The sequence below is a fragment of the Rhipicephalus sanguineus genome, chromosome 4, assembly GCF_013339695.2.
Source record: "Rhipicephalus sanguineus isolate Rsan-2018 chromosome 4, BIME_Rsan_1.4, whole genome shotgun sequence".
Taxonomy (NCBI): domain Eukaryota; kingdom Metazoa; phylum Arthropoda; class Arachnida; order Ixodida; family Ixodidae; genus Rhipicephalus; species Rhipicephalus sanguineus.
Genome location: NC_051179.1, coordinates 94,471,378 through 94,488,769, shown reverse-complemented (window position 1 = coordinate 94,488,769; position 17,392 = coordinate 94,471,378). Strand labels below are relative to the sequence as shown.

The 17,392-nt window shown below is 47.9% G+C and overlaps 1 protein-coding gene across 1 annotated transcript in view; it reads right to left on the bottom strand.

Annotated features, from left to right (window-relative positions):
* Nucleotides 1-6,049: 6,049 nt before the first annotated feature.
* LOC125758256 (uncharacterized) overlaps nucleotides 6,050-17,392 on the bottom strand; it is a 107,288-nt gene continuing 95,945 nt past the window's right edge. The window contains exons 3-4 of the mRNA XM_049415279.1: nucleotides 14,640-14,683; nucleotides 6,050-6,255 (exon numbers count right to left, since the gene is read on the bottom strand). Coding sequence (XP_049271236.1) covers nucleotides 6,050-6,255; nucleotides 14,640-14,683 — 250 coding nt within the window. The remainder of the gene's footprint in view (nucleotides 6,256-14,639; nucleotides 14,684-17,392) is intronic.

Here is a 17,392-nt window from a genome sequence, read left to right as displayed (position 1 = left end):
TTTTCTTTTCCACTCATACCTTTCTTTTTCTTCTTTTACCACGCTCTTCCCGCTCTCACTGTCCCTTCATTCCCCAATTCCCCGTGAGTGTATCGGTTGAGGTGTCCTTACTTGAGAGACAGTTAATTATCGTGCACTCCACACCCAATTTTCATTTTCATTTCCTTCTTCCTTTTAAGAATTACCCCCCCCCCCCCGAAATACCCTCCAGGCGCCGCCAAAATCCCCTCCCGAATTTTGACTTAATCTCCCGATTGTGGGTTCCGGAAAAAACGTCCCCAGAATAAATATCCCCGGAAGATACGTCCCCTGAATAAACGTCCTCGGAAAAAATGTCCCCATTTGCGCGGTCGGAAAAAACGTCCCCACACGGGGGCCCTCAAACGTTGCGCCTTCGAGTCGCCAATTTTTTATTTCTCATTGCAACAAAAAGATCCGCGCGAAGATTGCAGTTTACTGATTTTTAATGTGCAAGAAATACAGGTATATATATCTGTATTATTTCCACGGCACGAAAGGCGAGAATACAGACCGGGGCGCAATAATGACAGACCAACTGTCATTATCGCCAGCAGCGGAGCGAAATGTACGCACCGAATCATGTCAGCCTCAGGGATCTTGTTATTCGGGCACCTTTGACTATGGCCGCGGGCAACCGTCCAGAGCGCTTCCTGTGCTACGATACAGCCACCGCTAGCGTTACGTCCACGGGGTCCACGGTGCAATTCTTCCTCCGTGGTTACGCGTCCTATGCGCAGACTAAAACAACTCCTTGCTGTTTGCAATCTACTGCCCCTGAGAATATTTGACGTAAGTTAGGGGTGGTCACCTTGTAGTCGGTGTGAAAGGTTAGACGTTTACACCTAGCCACGTTAACTGTAACGTTCAGCACGGCCGCTCGCTGAATTAAGTGGCCATACATTCAGTATCACTGTCGTATCACCGATTTACCAGCATCACTTGTGTATTGAGACGTGCGTGGTTTGTTTTGCAGGGCTGTTTCGAGTATCAGCAGCTCTGTTGTCGAGACAGACCAGCTGACGCACTTTATAGGAAGACGTTAATTTCGGCCTCCGCCGGAGCCACGCTGCCTTCAGCCATCTTCTCGGGTGCTGCCTTTTCCTTAGCTTCGTTGAGGTGGTCAACCTCAGTTTGGGGCAATCACGGTTAGCGAAATAACTGCAGGTCTCCATCGAACTTGATGCAAGTACGGTTTGCGTGCCCGTGTTGATGTATCACACGTCCACTAGCGTTACGTCCATACAATAACAATCGGTACAGCTGCCCCGCGTGTGTACACATAAATGTCGTCTTTAGAAAGCCTCCTTCCGTCCAGTTATGTTGGTGCAGCCTACTTGGCCTACTCGCAACACATTGTTGCGAGATTGGGCTCACCGTCGCGGCGTTAGCAGTGTAGTATGGATGGGCGGTCGGCGGCACATATCCAATTAAGTGTTGCACATATCCAAGAAAGCGCGTTGACTACAGCCCAATGGTGGTATATACGCCCTCCATTGCCACATTAATGCACGAAGCCGTCCTAACGTTCCTATTACGTGTGTGAGAAGTGCAATCCGCCAATCAATGGGGTACTGGCCTTCGGCGACAGTCGTGTTTTCCACTGCTAGATGTTTTTTTTTTTCTTGCTTTATTTGTACGTGCTTAGGTTGTGTTCTGCCCATACTACAATATAAATGGTGTTGTGCGAATGAACCAATATACTTCTTGCTGTAGCGGCTACAAAAAAAAAAAAAGCGTGCGTGTATTTCTGTGTAATTATAGTTGAAGTGGAACTCTGTGCACTCTGCTTTTCTGTTTGCATGAATCCGTGTACCTCTCTAGAAGTGCGTGACTTGAGGTCTTTTTTACGGCTAACCGGCCTTTGCAGACTATAGTTCATGCTTGGTATCACAAGGATTTCTAAATCGCCAAATACTTCACGAGATTGCGAACAGTCATTTACGAAAAGTCCTTAAAACACAGTTCTCTCCCGACTGATTGGAAAATGGCATCGGTTGCTCCTATACATAAATCTGGCCCGCGCAACGTTATCAATAACTACCGCCCCATTTCACTCACTTCTGTGTGCTGCAAAATTCTTGAACACGTTTTATATACCGCCATTGTTAAGCATATAGATAGTAATTCTTTATTGAACTCAAACCAGCACGGATTTAGACATGAACTATCGTGCGTCACACAACTGGTAGAGTTCACACATGTTTTAGCAGCAGCACTGGACGATAACTCTTCGGTTGATTGTATTTTCCTCGAATTTCAGAAAGCGTTCGACACCGTTTCGCACTACTTATTACTCCAAAAACTGTCCAGCTTTGACATTAATCCCCAAGTTATTGCATGGGTTGCTGAATATTTACGTGAGAGGCGACAATGCGTAGTTGTAAACGGCGAACAGTCTGCAATAACTGATGTTACGTCAGGGGTGCCTCAGGGATCAGTTCTGGGACCCCTTCTTTTCTTACTTTATATCAATGAGATTAACGAAAACGTACAATATCATATCAGGCTATTTGCAGACGACTGCATATTATACCGCAAAATTACCTCTGAAACTGACTGATCTGTGATCCAAAACGACTTATGTGCGATACACGCATGGTGTGAGCGATGGGAAATGAAACTGAAGCTTAAGAAAACGGTGTGCATGATGTTCACCAGAAAAAAAAAAAAAAAGTCCAGGTGAATTCGAATACACAATAAACTGCTCACCGGTAAAAATGGTGTGCGAATACAAATACCTAGGCGTTTACTTTTTCCCCTCTTTATTATGGAGTCGGCATGTGGTAAAGCTTGTCGGAGTTTGGGAGTTTACCGTAGGTTTACCGTAGGTAAAGCTTGTCGGAGTTTGGGATTTTTGCGACGAAATACACGTGCATTTCCACAGCAAACCCGGGAGTTATTATATAAAACATACGTAAGATCAGTGCTGGAATACGCGTGCTGCGTGTGGGACCCTTCAACAGCATCAAACAAAGAAAGATTAGAAAAAGTTCAGTCCATGGCGGCAAGATATGTGCTTAATATGCCCATGTATGACAGACAGTTTAGTGCAACGGAATCTTAGGCGATATTAAAATGGAAGTCTCTGCAGCATGCGAAGAGCGTCATTTCGACTGAAGCTATTACACAGCATATATTATTTTCATACTCGAATTCCCCGTGACGTATACATTAACCGGCCTCACTACACATCAGCATGCAAAGATCACGAACACAAGATAAGAGAATATAAATGCAACACATCGTCCATCAGCAACTCTTTTTTTCCCAGAACTATCAGTCAGTGGAATCGACTTCCTTCCACAACTGTAGGAATGTCGTCTAATGACGCATTCTTTTCTGCAATAAAAATGATTGAATCTTTTGACCACTGAGCCTTAAAAGAAATCATGCGTACGCCTGGTAATCACCATGATCTATACTGTATCCCATTTGTAAACTGTGTTGTTTTCTTTTAGTGCTTCCTTTGCATCGTGCTGTACTATATATTTACCACTGCCGCGCTTTGTTGTAATTACTGTTCGCATTGCCATTAACTATTATCACTGTACTTTCTGTTTATTTTAGATTGTTTTCCCAATGTATACGACATTTTTGATGTAGCTGTGTTCGACGCAGCTGTGTACGTTTGTGTCGGCGTAGAATAATCTACATTTTCATTTGCACCTGCAACTTTCATGTTTGTTCTTCTTCTATACACCCCCCCCCCCCCCCACTGTAATGCCTGTATGGGCGCTATGGGTACTAAATAAATAAAATAATATAATAATTGTGTCTCAAAATTTCTGCATTCACACCTTCATACCGACACGTGCATGCACTCACTTATTAAAAATATAAAACAGCGCTTTTTTCAACACAAGACGAAGGAAAGAAGAGACGTATGTGTCCCTCCATTCCTTCGTCTTGTGTTTAAAAAAGCGCTGCTTTATATTTTTGCCATGGAACCTCACCAACTCGCCCAATTTGCGTGTCTTCCTCACTTATTAGTCTGCATACAAGCCTTGGAAATTGAAATGCTTGTTTATATCGTGCAGACATACGTACAAGCATTTGATGCTGTGCTAACACAACGGAATAGGCTGCCCTCTGAGGACGCGCGCAGGACGTTTGCACACTAGCGAACACGGTGTGGCTAGCAGATGACGCAGGGAGCCATAATCAGCTGCTAAAGTTACGTCCACCGTGTGATTCACAATGCGCACTTAAGTTTAATAATTATCTTGCCAGTCTCAGTGATTGCCTCGTGTCACTGGGACGCTGTCGCTTCGCGGTGCGCCGTCGTCGCTCCACTATTTTGCTCGAGTGGCTCGTGTCACTACAGCAAGAGTACGGAGCGCCAACGACGTGGGCTGGGGCGTCCACCGCTGCCACCAAGGCGATTTCCTTAAACAAAAAATATTACGGCGCCCGTGGAGCACTTAATAAAAAAAAAAGAGAGAGAAGGACAACAGCGAGGTTCGAACCAACGTCCTCGCAGATCCGAGCACGACACGTACTAGCCCGCCGCGCCACTAGAGCCGATCGGTTCGGTGCGTCTAATCTCACGCTGGACGTAACTTTAAGACTTGTTATTCTTACGTCCAGACGTAACTGCAACGGCTCCTATAGTTACGTCTAGACGTAACGCTAGACACTCCGTTCTTCGTTTCCATCAAGAACCAATTATTACAGACATTCACAAATCGCATAACACATGGCCTTTATCTCACGCTCGTTATCGTTGCTTATATATTAGGCGGCGGTCCACTGAACACGGGGACATCGCAGAAACGAAAGCGGCAACGACTTGCACATGAATAACTTTCTACAACACTCTACACAACGCGACCACGTCCCCACGGTTACACCACGGCCAGAGGCGGTTCTCGCGCACACAGTTCACGCTCAAAACCAACACCAGTAGTGCCTTCTGTGCCAACACCCACCACACCACGCAGAAATAAACGGCGGCCTGAACGCTACTCTGCCGCCACCTACTTATACACTTCAAGCCAAGTCAAGCCGGTTTTAAGCGGCTATATGGGTGAACCGAACGCTTTACCCCACCTACCGTCTCCTGCCACCCGCGCGCAGGTGACGCGGCCGTCAAGAAAATATTTCTACAATAATCCACCCTTTTCATTTTCCTGTGCTGCCCTCTGCCATTTTGGTAGGGGCCGGAACAACCAGTATTGCCAGAAGCAAAGCCTCCGAGATGATGAGACGTTTCGTGACTTTTCCGCTAGGGGAGAGCTCATGCGCGGGGACGCCGTGAAAAAGGCGGATTACAAGGGCGAACTCTGGTGCTAACGTCTCTGGGAGCTGCGACCAGGGCGCTTCAGCCAGCATGGGAATAGACCTTTTTCAAGCACACGAACGCCACCAACGGGCGCGCAAGCGTTCAGGGGAAATGTGTGTACGCTGCTGCAGCCGCCGCGATAGCCGCGACGAGCGCGGGCCTCGCGCTGTAGCTTTCCGCTTGCGTCGTGCCAGGACTTCTTAGACACAGTGAATTTCGCAAGGTGCAACATGTTACTGCGCAATTCAGTCACGAACGTCAGTGTTGAGCAGCGACGGCTTCTCGACGATTTCCATCTGTCCCACTGTTGGAACAGTTGAGCGGCTCAGAAACGTTACCATTTATTTATTTATTTATTGCGCCAGTGCGCCTTACGGCATAAATTAAAAAAAAATACAACTCGGTTGCCTATGAAGTGCAGGAGCGGTCTATGATTCGCGGATGCACTTGGAATCGTCCATCGACACTGTCGACGAGTAGAGTGTGAGGTTCTGATATTTAAAGAGTACACTAGAAAGTGTAGTCGGCATTTGGGGAAATGAGACAAATTCATTGCGTCGCTCGCACCATATATGTAACGAACGACAAGTGCCTACTAAACTTCGTTGGTGCTATAACTACAGGTTGGAATAATACGTAGAGCGAAAAAAGAAAGGAGCAGTACAAGGAACGAAATGCACAAACCAGACAGACAGACAGACAGACAGACAAAGAACTTTATTTGGTCCTGAGAAGACGAATGCCCCGTCAGGGGGTAACGTCCGCGGGCCGCACCCACGAGGGAGCCGGGAGGTTGAGACTCTCGGCGACTTCGCGGGCTCTCTGGACAGCCCTGAGCTGCTCTTCCTTGGCGGAGCTAGTGAGAAGTCGGAGCCAGTCTTCCTCCGTGGAGGGAGACCCTGAGCCACCGCGCAAGTCGTGGCACTGCCACAGCAATGTGCTGAAGAGTGCACCTGGGATGTCCGCAACGCGGACAGCCCGGGCTGATGCCTTCTATGAATTTAGATTGTATAAACGGAGACGGATACGTCGCCGTCTGTAGCATTCGCAAGGTGATTGCCTGTGGTCTGTTTAGGTCTCGGTGTGGAAGCGGAAACTTCCGACGACCCAGTTGGTAGTGCTTACACACCTCGTTAAATGTGAGGAGAGGGTCCCGTTGCCACTGCCATCTCTCGGCCTCCGAGTGCCCACCTCCGGCGCGGCGGGTAAGACCTCGCGCCCGGAAGTGTGCAAGTTCGTTGGCGTTAGGGATGGCTTCATGAGCATCACTGCCCACGTGACCGGGGAACCGGATTAGGTGCTTTTTGCCTGTCCAAGGTGCAGCAGAGAGAACGCGCGCGGCTTCTTTGCATACCGAGCCTTTCATGAACGCTCTGGTGGCAGTTCGCGAGTCTGTGAATATGGTGGAACGGTTCGTTGTGGCCATGGCGATGGCCACCACCACCTGTTCGGCTTTATCAGCGTCCGTGTTTTTAATCGTAAGCGATGTCAGCAGCTCCCCCCGCAGCGACGTAGCCGCTGAAACAAAGTGATTTGAAGCTGCGTATTGCGCAGCGTCAACGCAGGCGACGTTGTCCTCAATATTTGCCGCTCTGCTGAGAAGGGCGTTATTTTGTGACATCATATGTCTCCGAAATTTCTCGCGTTGTCTGATTACGTTGATGGTACAAAATTACTGTGCTTTCGAAGATGGGATTACATTTTCATGACCGACATAGCGATGCGAGATGAGACGACTCCATTCAATGAATTTCGACGCTCGCTGAGGCGCGTATTAATACATGACCAGTCTGGCCGATGTACATGTGGACACAAGAAAGAGAAATTTGCGGTTAACTCCTACACAATTTACAAAACAATTGGCATGCCTCTGACCGCATTTTTCTTTGCCCACCGCAGACCCCTGCGACCTTAATGCGACTAAGCTTACACTGTTAGCAAAAATAAGCCGAGATGGGAGTAAATGGCTTGTCCTCTAGCGCACGCCCTGATGGGGGTTTTAAAAACACCGTCCGGACGGAGTAAAAAATTACTCCCCAACAGGACGGGGTTTTTGGATGGACAGAGGGGAGTTTTTGTTTACATCCATAGGGGAGCTTTCCCAGGTAAATATGGGAGTAAATTTTTATAACCATCAAAAAGAAAAATTCGGCAGATCCCACGTACCGTGGGAGTCGATGTTATGCGAAGCATGCGGCGGGTAGGTGACTGTGGCGTAACTTTTTTTACTGAGCGACACGTTACAAAATGACGCTAAAGATTTGTATATATTTTCTACGCACACATATATATGTTGAAGAGCTGCATATGTGTTATATAAGCAGTTGATTACGGTTGGGTAACGCTGCCAATGACAACGTCGGTATTACCAACACCAGAAGCGGTAAGCTGATATGTAGTGCTTATACGTGTCCCGAGAATGCACGCGCGTTTCACGAACCCGCGTGCATGTGTGCAAGAAGTTCTTGAACAAGGGCATCATCACCGTGATCAGTGAGCACCAGCAGCTGGTCATGACTTGTTATAGGATCCGGTCGTGATCGTGGTGAAGAGGGGTCCATGTGTATTGAAGTATGTGGTATAGTAGAGCTGTTGGAATTCGCGGATGCCTCGGTCATTTCGTCGACAAATTGTCTGTCGACAGAGCCGGCGACATGTCGGAACCTGAAGCCACCTTTCGCGTTGGTGAGGCATAGGCCGTCGAGGCTGGTAGGCCTGGATAGTGCTACGTAGACCAACATCAGTGGATGGTGTTTCTCCTATTCGTAGACTACCTGGGCGTATGTGGCCTACGTAGCCTAGTCCACAAATGGCTGTCAATCAATTTGACATCATCCTTGGTCAGCATGAGGCCATCGCCCAGCCTCTTAAGAAATGAAGAGGACACTTCATCGTTCTGGTGGGCGAAGTGCACATTACGATGCGGTGATGTGGATATCATATGTAACTTTCGTTAATGTATTCCTCCGGGGTCGAGCAATGCTTCAATATAGCTTGCTGAATCATAGGAATACAAACGTAATGTTTATTAGACTGCTATAAAATCGGAGCCAACACTGGAACTACAGATGTCAATCTGATATGACGCCCGTATCGTAGGAGTACACATCGTAGGAGTATCATGTAGTGTTTATTGCTTCCTTGTAAAATTAGATAGCCAGCACCACAACCGCAATTGACGTTGCACCGATATTACGCCTGCGTAGGCTGTTTTTCCAAACCAATTTATAGACTGGCGTGGCTCAGTGGTAGAATACCTGATTGCCACGCAGAATGCTTGGGTTCGATTCCTGCTGGGATCCTAATTTTCATTATTTCCATTTGTTGAGTCAACGCTGCCGATGTTGGTTTTACTTAACTCTCTAGCATTTAAGTTACCAATGTCTGTTCTCGCCGTTCCTGGGTAGACATAAACTGTCAATCACCTGTGGCGCATACCCGTACACCGCGGCCCGTGGTAAACGGGTATGTGCCACACGTGTCTAGTGGAAAGGGTTTGACGACGTACGCGACAGGATTTTAACGTTATTTATGTCATGACCCGGCAGTCATATTCGTCAAATCCTCTTACCCTCCCATGCAAATTTTGGTCTACACCAAGTTAAGGAGGCGATCATGAGAGCACCCAGACGTAGGCGGCTAGATAGATAGATAGATAGATAGATACGTAGATAGAAATGTTCAAAGTGCCAGAGGTTCGCTAAGAAATGCTTCGCATTTAAAAAAATGCTTTTCGCTCTTTAATTAAATTAGCATCGAAACACGCAAACTGGATCACACGTACACAAACATGCACACAACGTTCGCAAAGTAATACAACACTCACACTGACAACAACTCACCACCTGCGCTTTGGGCGCCAGGGCATGCGGGCGTCACCGGGAACCAGTTTGCGGATGAGGCGGCTCGAGGCTTCACAAATCACCGAGCTTCCTTGCACACTGCAATAGAGGACCCAACGCCCCTAGACCCTAATTTTGCTACAATTCTTCAGTATTACAGGGAGAATAGAAAACTCTATCCAGCACCGCATAAGAACCTCACAACAATGGAATCTGCGGCGTTACGCAGACTCCAGACAAACACATACACGAACTTACACAGGCTACATGTATTCTACCCCACAGCATACAGAGATATATGTCCGTGGTGCGGGGCCCCACCAACTCTGTTTCACATTACATGGGAGTGTACACTTCACAACGAAGAACACCACAACATGAATAACACAGAGGAAAAATGGGAGGCACTGCTGTCCAGCTCGGCCTTTGATGATCAGCTTTGTCTGATCCAACGGGCAGAGAAGATGGCAAGGGCCAGCGGAGCCCTGGAATAGGGGCCCGACCATTTGCTTTGCTCCGCGTTATACGCAAATAAAGTTTCTCTTTCTCTCTCTCTTTGGTCACCGAGTATATATAGGCACCACATCTTGACCTCCAATGTGGCTCAGATGGGACACTTCTTTCTCCGAAATTAAGCAACAAACATTCATGACGTACGTGTAAATTTGTGATGAGCTTATAGATACCACTGAGGCACACCTATCTTTTACTATAAACCCGCCTAACATTCAACGCCTTCTTAATTAGCGAATTTTGATTATCAGCTGGTACTCTGTCGCATGGGATGTATCCGCCTTAGCAGTACTGTGCGTGAGTCTGTAAAATGCACATAATCGTACACGAACCACGAGCGGCCGTGCACGAACGCTTCAGCGGCACACATTCACGAGCAACACCGGCGAAGAAATGCGTCGCCCCGCCGGTATACCGAGTTGGGGCCGACGGCGTCGCTAGGCCTCTCTCAGGAGTACGGCACGGCTGTACGATGAACGACAGCTCGCGATCACAAAATACTTGCTGCTGTACAGTTTTCGTCGCCGTTTTTTTTACACACACACTGCCGCTATCCGAGTCCGCTGTCCGCGTTAAGCTACGGAGCGATGCACTTACAACGAACGAGACGGCTCGTAGTCGCGGTTCCTGTTGCTCGCAGTACATCGGCGGTCGCACGTTGGTTCAATCTGTCTCGTATCGGCGCTCGCCTTCTCGCCAGACGTTTGACAGCGGTGGTTGCTTGGCGCAAAAAAGACAATTTAAGCTTATTCATTCCAGCAGCTTTTATTTTCTGTGAAACATATTCTTTGCTTCACCGGTGTCCGGTGCGAGCTCGTAGAACTCACCACGGCGACCGGTGTGGCGGTGCGAGTTCGCTACGTCGCCGGCTTGGTACCGACGACGTAGCGAAGCCTTCTTACCGCTTAGAAGTTGCAGCCGGTGAAACATCGTTTCGGTGACACTCCGAGAAGCAAGCGTTGCCGGTGGTCGGAGCGAGAGCGTCGCCGGCGCAGCTCTCACACCGGCCGCCGGCCGGCTTGATGCCGACGACGTAGCGAAGCCTACTTCTTACTGCTTCGAAGTTTTAGCCGGTGAAACTCCAGAAACAACCCGCTGACGATCGCAACAGCTTACTTTTGTTACCGATGAAATTATTCTTCGCACTTCTTCGTAACTCGGCACGTTGAAGCGAGGTATCCGTGGCGTGTCGGAGGCTTCCACTTGTGTGCATGGGCATTGACGCTTGACGGGAGAATAAACACGGGACAGCCAGCTCGATGTGTTCGCGGTCGGACGCTGGCACGAGTTGAACTTGTCTCTGACCAGAACGGTTCAGTGGAGAAAATAGTCCTACACGTCTACACAAACCAACCGGCCGTTGCAAATCCTCGCTGCACTGATAACTTCGTTGTCTGTCGACAAATGCTCACTCGGCGACCCACACAAGGCACTGGAGCTTCACACCGGCGTGCTACACGCACATTCACACACGCACGCACGTCACGACCAAAAATGGTTTTTAAAACTCCCATAGGGAGTTTTTAACCACGGCACGCACGTCACGACCAAAAATACTTTTTAAACCTCCCATAGGGAGTTTCTAACCACGTGACCTAAAACTCCGTGGGGAGTTTAACAAGGTCATGTCGTTCATAAACTCCCTCATTAAGCACGGGGCGTTTTTCGACGACATGTGCCGACTTCACTCCGCTACCACGGAGTAAATGATTGGGGCATGGGGGTTTTGGGGGCTCATGTGCTGGAAAAGCTCCCATCTCGGCTAATTTTTGTTTACAGTGTAGATATCCCACCTCTTTGATCACTTTGCAGCTGGAAACTACTGCTCATCTTATGCGCGCAAGTCTTTTTCCAATGCCGTGCGCAATCATGACATCACAATTCCTCGTTTAACAATATTCGATTGAGCCGACGCGAAATTAAACACCTATTTCGCTGAACGCGGGCTATACTGCCCGCAAACATGCTCCGCAGTGAAACTTAAAAGCATGTATCAAGAAACTGCAAATTATCAGAGCAAGGCATCTTGCAAGTGAATTCGAGTCCCATCCCTTTTTCTTTAAACAAGTTTAGAATGTGCTCACTTCTTTGTACAGCGCGTGACTTGTCAATTAAATTCAAATAATCATCTGTATACCTGAACACTATAACACCTCTCTACAGTTTGGTTAAACCCGATCACAAGCCGCTATGGCATTAAATGTCATAGCGGCTTGTGAACAAGTAATCATTGAATAAATAAGAATTCGGTGTTCCAGCTCACATTGCTCGCGATAACACGTTTTGACTGCATGTATCGGCACGTGATAACTCGCATGCCGCTTTACTGCTACATCCAGTATACATCCGCTCGGTAATACCTACACTGACTGCATCATTACTTTCGCATTCCATGTGTAGAGATACATGCAGGTGCGTTCAGATATGTGTAGTATTTAGGATTTAATAATAGTCAACCAGCGGCGACGCGTTTTTTTTTTTTTTTTCGTTTGGTGCTCCCACGGCGCCAACGAGCAGCGAGCGACGGAACAGCCGGCGGGCTCGCCGTACACACATTTCCCATAGTGCTTCGCGCGCCCGCGGGGGCTTCTGGGATTGCTTGAAAAAGGTCTACCACTGATTTGTCTGAACTTCGTTCTTTTTGGCTTCGCACGGCTTTACACCTGTAGAGGCCGGTCATACATACGACGAGTTATTGGGTTATAAGGGGGTAAATTTGCAATTATTATGCACTTGTATACGCATACTCATTGCGCGTTTAGAATAATACAGTGGCTCTGATGTTTGGGATATCACGTGGTAGTGCCAATGTTGCTTCCTTTACTGTTGCCTAGATGTAGCAGCATTCATAAAGATATCTGTACCGAATACTAACCGCCTTTCAATATTGACAACTCATTAGCGTTTTCAAACGAGTAGGTGAGCCTTCTAAATAACCAGTGAGTAATTACCCGCGTACTGTGTTGCAGGAGCAGTACTCCACTGCATTTTTACACGCTATTGCTCAAAGTGCTGCTCGACGCCACAGAGAAAAGGCAGTTTTGCTGAACGTTTCGCACTTGGTTTCGTTTAAAACGCTTTAAAATTCGCAGTGGAGTCGAGCAATCGTACTCCAGAGTATCAGCTGGTCGTCATTGAAAAGTGTGCTTCGGCGTACGGGTCCTAGATCAAGTCACAATCCCTAACGGTCGTGTAGCCGGCGTGGTGGTATCGGCTCCCGTGTCATTATTGTCACAGAAATGAAGGCGCTCCGTCCTTGATGTACCACAGCATAAAACACACTTTCGCGTTAACAAATCACACTACGGTTTTTGTTTCGATATCACTTTAATGCAACACAAGCCATCTTGCTGCTTCAGAATGGGACAAAAACATGAGCACTGTTCTTTTTCTTTTTTCGATGGCGAACAACATTTCTGGCGTATTGAGCCTATTTTGGGTACGTTGATCTGTGCACAAGATATGGAAACACCAAAACTTTGGTGCTTCGCTATCTTAGAAAAACGGGTACGATGATTACTGCAGCAAGTTACTATGGTGTTGTACACAGTGGTCCATGTCGAGAGGGGCAAGTTTTGTTTTTTTTTTACATATCTAAGAGTAGGGTCCTGGTAAAGATAAGAAAACGGAGTTGGTGAAAAGAAAAGAACGTTTCTCGTAAATATTCCTGTCAAAGGTTCAAAGTTCCACGCCGGTTCTCCAGTAAGAGCATCAGCCAGCATATGACAGACTAGTGACTATGTAGGTACGTCGCCATCGACTTGTCCTCAAGTTCCGTTGTCTTCGATTTCATTGGCTGGGAGGGTCATGTCAACTCTGAAAGAGAAAAAAAATAACAACAAAAAGGAAACGCCATCTTAATTGGATCATATGACTCTACTCTGTCCCTCCACCCTCTGTTCCATTCGCCTTCTACACTGGCATACGGAAGAGTTAGAGAAATATCGCTTAAGCTGATTCCGCACGAGCGCATCTATTTTGATGATTTCGTCGCGCAAACAACCTTGCTACACTGATGAGTGCCAAATGCAAGAAAATCCGTGTACTTTGACTAAGGTGTCAGCTTAAGAACCTCTGATGGTCAAAATTAATTTCGAGTCCCCCACTATGGCGTGCCTCATAATCATATTAGCGGCATGAGGACCGGGTCATGCTCATGTCTCTCTTCCAAGCATAATTCGCTTATCCTTGCATGTTCTGTGTTCGTCATGCGCTTGTCATGAGCGTCGCCATGCGCTCCTTCATGCGCTTCGTCCAGCGACAGTGAATCGGCCATAATTTTAAGTCAAGTTATGCTGCGATGTCACACGTATCCAATATAACTCTTGAACCGCAACTATCCATTTCTATTTTCAGAAGACATTTTCTAAATGTTTGGAAAGCCGAGAGCAAGTGCTCGAGCGGATATGCTTGAAACAGTCATGAGCATCAGTCGGTCCTCATGCCGCTAATATGACTATGAGGCACGCCATAGTATGGCCCTCGGTATTGATTTTCACCACCAGAGGTTCTTAAGTCAAAGTACACAAATTTCTTTTTCTTCTTTCTTTTTTTTTGCATTTGGCCCTCATGGATGTAGCGAGGGTGTTTGAGGGCAGAAACTATCATGAACACCGATCGACACTGGCATGCTTCTGTCTCTGCGGTTTTGTTTACGCAGCATGACGAATTCGACGGGTGCACACCGAAGAGATTCACGCACAGCAAAGCGCTGCTGTGTGTGAATCTCTTATTCCTGCTCCGTCCACTTCAACTATTGCAAACAGAAAGCAAAGTTAGCACGTTGCAAAGTTAATCAGCACCAAAGGCCATTGCAACGCACACGCGGGACCAGTGCTGAAAATATGCAGACGCAGGAGCAGTGAGCCCTCGTTTTGTATACCTGCGTGTATCTCGTGTATTCGTCTTTTGCGCTGATTGATTTGCAATATGTCGCGACATAACAGACAAAAGCAGACCTAACGTTAGCACATGCAACCTACCCGGGGGTCCTGCAGCCTCTGCAATGTCCGCGAGACTCAGGTAGCTGCAGATCGACGACCAGCAGTCCTCGTTGATGTCAGAGAGCTGCGGCCTGCCGTCATGCTGCGGATGGCACTCTACCGACTGGAAGACGACGCCGGCAGCTCTCATGAACTTGTCCAGACTGTACTTTCGCAGCTCCTTGCGTGCGTTCCAAATCATCGCTTTGGCTTCGTCGGTGCCCACAAGAGCGCCGTCCCTCACCAGCTCTAGCAGGTGGGGGTGGTCGTGGAAAACCTCAATGCCCATCGCGGCCTCTGCGCTGTCTCGCTCTCCCAACACAAAGCGGGCAGCTGCCGACACACGGCCGGCGTTGCGGCGAGTCGAGTTCTGTAATCACAGAAATGGAGCTTGGTTTGTATAGACTTGAAAACCATGAACATGTTGGTAAACTGGCGCCCGTACAGTTACGCAACATCCTTTGAAAGAGCTAGTGCTTATTGGGAATGCTGAAAAAGACCTAGCAGAAACTAAAACATCTCGTAGTGTCCCTTATGCATTCACTTAAGGCGATTCGAAGGCGAGAGCCATCCGGTGTTGCTATTTTACCGTGCACACTACACAGGGCGTCCCAGCTATCACGCAGCACGATTTAAAACGGGAGGGACAGGGTGACGCGAAGCAAACCTGGTGCATATTGGTCCCTGTATACTGTAGTAGACACTATTAATATTTTCGTTAACGAGGTTTAGCTAATTAGTCCTAATTATATTTCTCAACTCGACGAGTACTCACCTAATCCTTAAAATGCCAATGAGGCATACGTAGGCATGCTCAAATGACATCTAACTGCGCTATTTTCAGCAACGTACTAATTACGTGCTCATTTTCTCCGCCTCATAAAAAAGCACGCGAAATATGAAAAATAACACGTCACTACTCTCCCACCCGGAAAAGGTGGCAGCGTAGTCTTGACTTGCACAGTGAGCCTGTTTTAGGGCGCGGCTTCCTGTTCATTCCTGGGCGCGATTTTCCGCTTTATGTACACCCCATCGGGCTATTGTGGTAATCTTATTCTTATGAGCGAATGATGCGGCAACGCCTGTTGGCCGTGCATTGGGTGCTTGCTTCTCCTGCATGGGTCAGGGGCGTAGGCAGAAATGTTTTTCGGGGGGGGGGGGGGGCACCTCTTTCATCTGAAGTGGGGGCCGAGCAGGCAGATGTGGTCGAGTGTCATTTTGTGCTCTGTATGGAATGGCAAAAAAATTCGGGGGGGGGGGGGGGGGGCTCGGGCCCGGCGTGCCACCCCCTGGCTACACCACTGGCATGTCTAGTAGAACGGTCTGCAGCAATCTATAAGTAAAATATTCAGCAAGAAGTCGCGATCTCTGGTCGAACATTTCACGAGCATTGCCATCATCAGCAGAGATCTGGTCTGCCATCTACCTCGAAGAAATCTCGTTTTCGAGAAAGCTACAGGGAGGCACAATTAAGGTGTGCCCGGCAAGGCCACACCTCCTCGATACAGCGCCAGGCCACACCCACAGAAAGTCACCGCTGTCAGAGACTTTAAGCAGCAACAATATTTTTGAGAGTTGCAGATGCTTCCTGGTATTACGCTGTACTGCGATTGTTTTGAACGAGAGCGTGCATTTTTGCAGCTGAATATTCCACTCACTTTAGGGCCGATACAACGCGGTTTGCACGCTGACGCTCCTAAATGTTTCTCGCCGTACATAATTGGCATGGTATGACCACAGAACATGACGAACATAAACGACATGTCGTGACATGCAAATCATGATATGCATGTCATGCACAGCGTGATCTATATGCCACAGTCCAGGTGCGCTCGCGGCTATTTCGTTAGCTGCATATATACCAAAAATTGGTATGGCAAGACATGAGTGTTTGGCTGACATTCGGTCGTGAGATGAAAGAATAACAGGTCGTGAGATGAAAATAACGACATGCATGTCATGTACATCATGATTTACATGACAGGGTCTCGGCGCTCTGGTAGCCGTTTCACTAACTTGATAAAAACTAAAATTGGTGTGGCGTGACCTGAATCTATGACGAACATAGACGACATGACAAGCATTGCATATACCAGAATATACGTTTCTTTAGCATGGCACATGCCACATGGTAGATGCCTGCACGCATGACAAACATGCGATCGTCAACGACATTTCCTGACACGAATGTTTCTCAAATCCGAACACTGCGGTGTGGCATTTCCTCGCTGTCCGCGTCTGATTTTATCAATTCTCGCAGTGCGTGGGATATGCCGATTTTTTTTTCTCATTATAAATATGCCGCGGTATTCAAGTCCGGACTTGTCACATTTTACATTCACTCATGCCATATCACGATAATTCGGATATGCATAGACCTAGTTAGTGTAATGACCGCGCGAGTACCGAGTCGAAGGAGCTAAATAGACCGAAGTTTTCGCGCTAAGAAAAGCAATGCATCAGTACCTGTATTTGCACCAGTGCAGCGGAAGCATGGCTGTCCAGGCTAAACGGGGGCTCCTGTACGTTGAGGCTTCCTCCGTTGATGCGGTCCAAGGCAGTGAGAGACTGCGACATGTAGCGAAACTTGGTGAGGCGCCTGCTCTTACGAGCGGTGTCTGCCAGCGCGTCCAGATCGTCGTTGCCGAGCTGCAGTCCTTTGATAATCACGCTGCAAAGGTTGGTGTTGGACGCTAAGGCCGACCACAGTCTGCTAGGAACGCTGCGTGACTCCTGTGCTGTCATATTCGGCG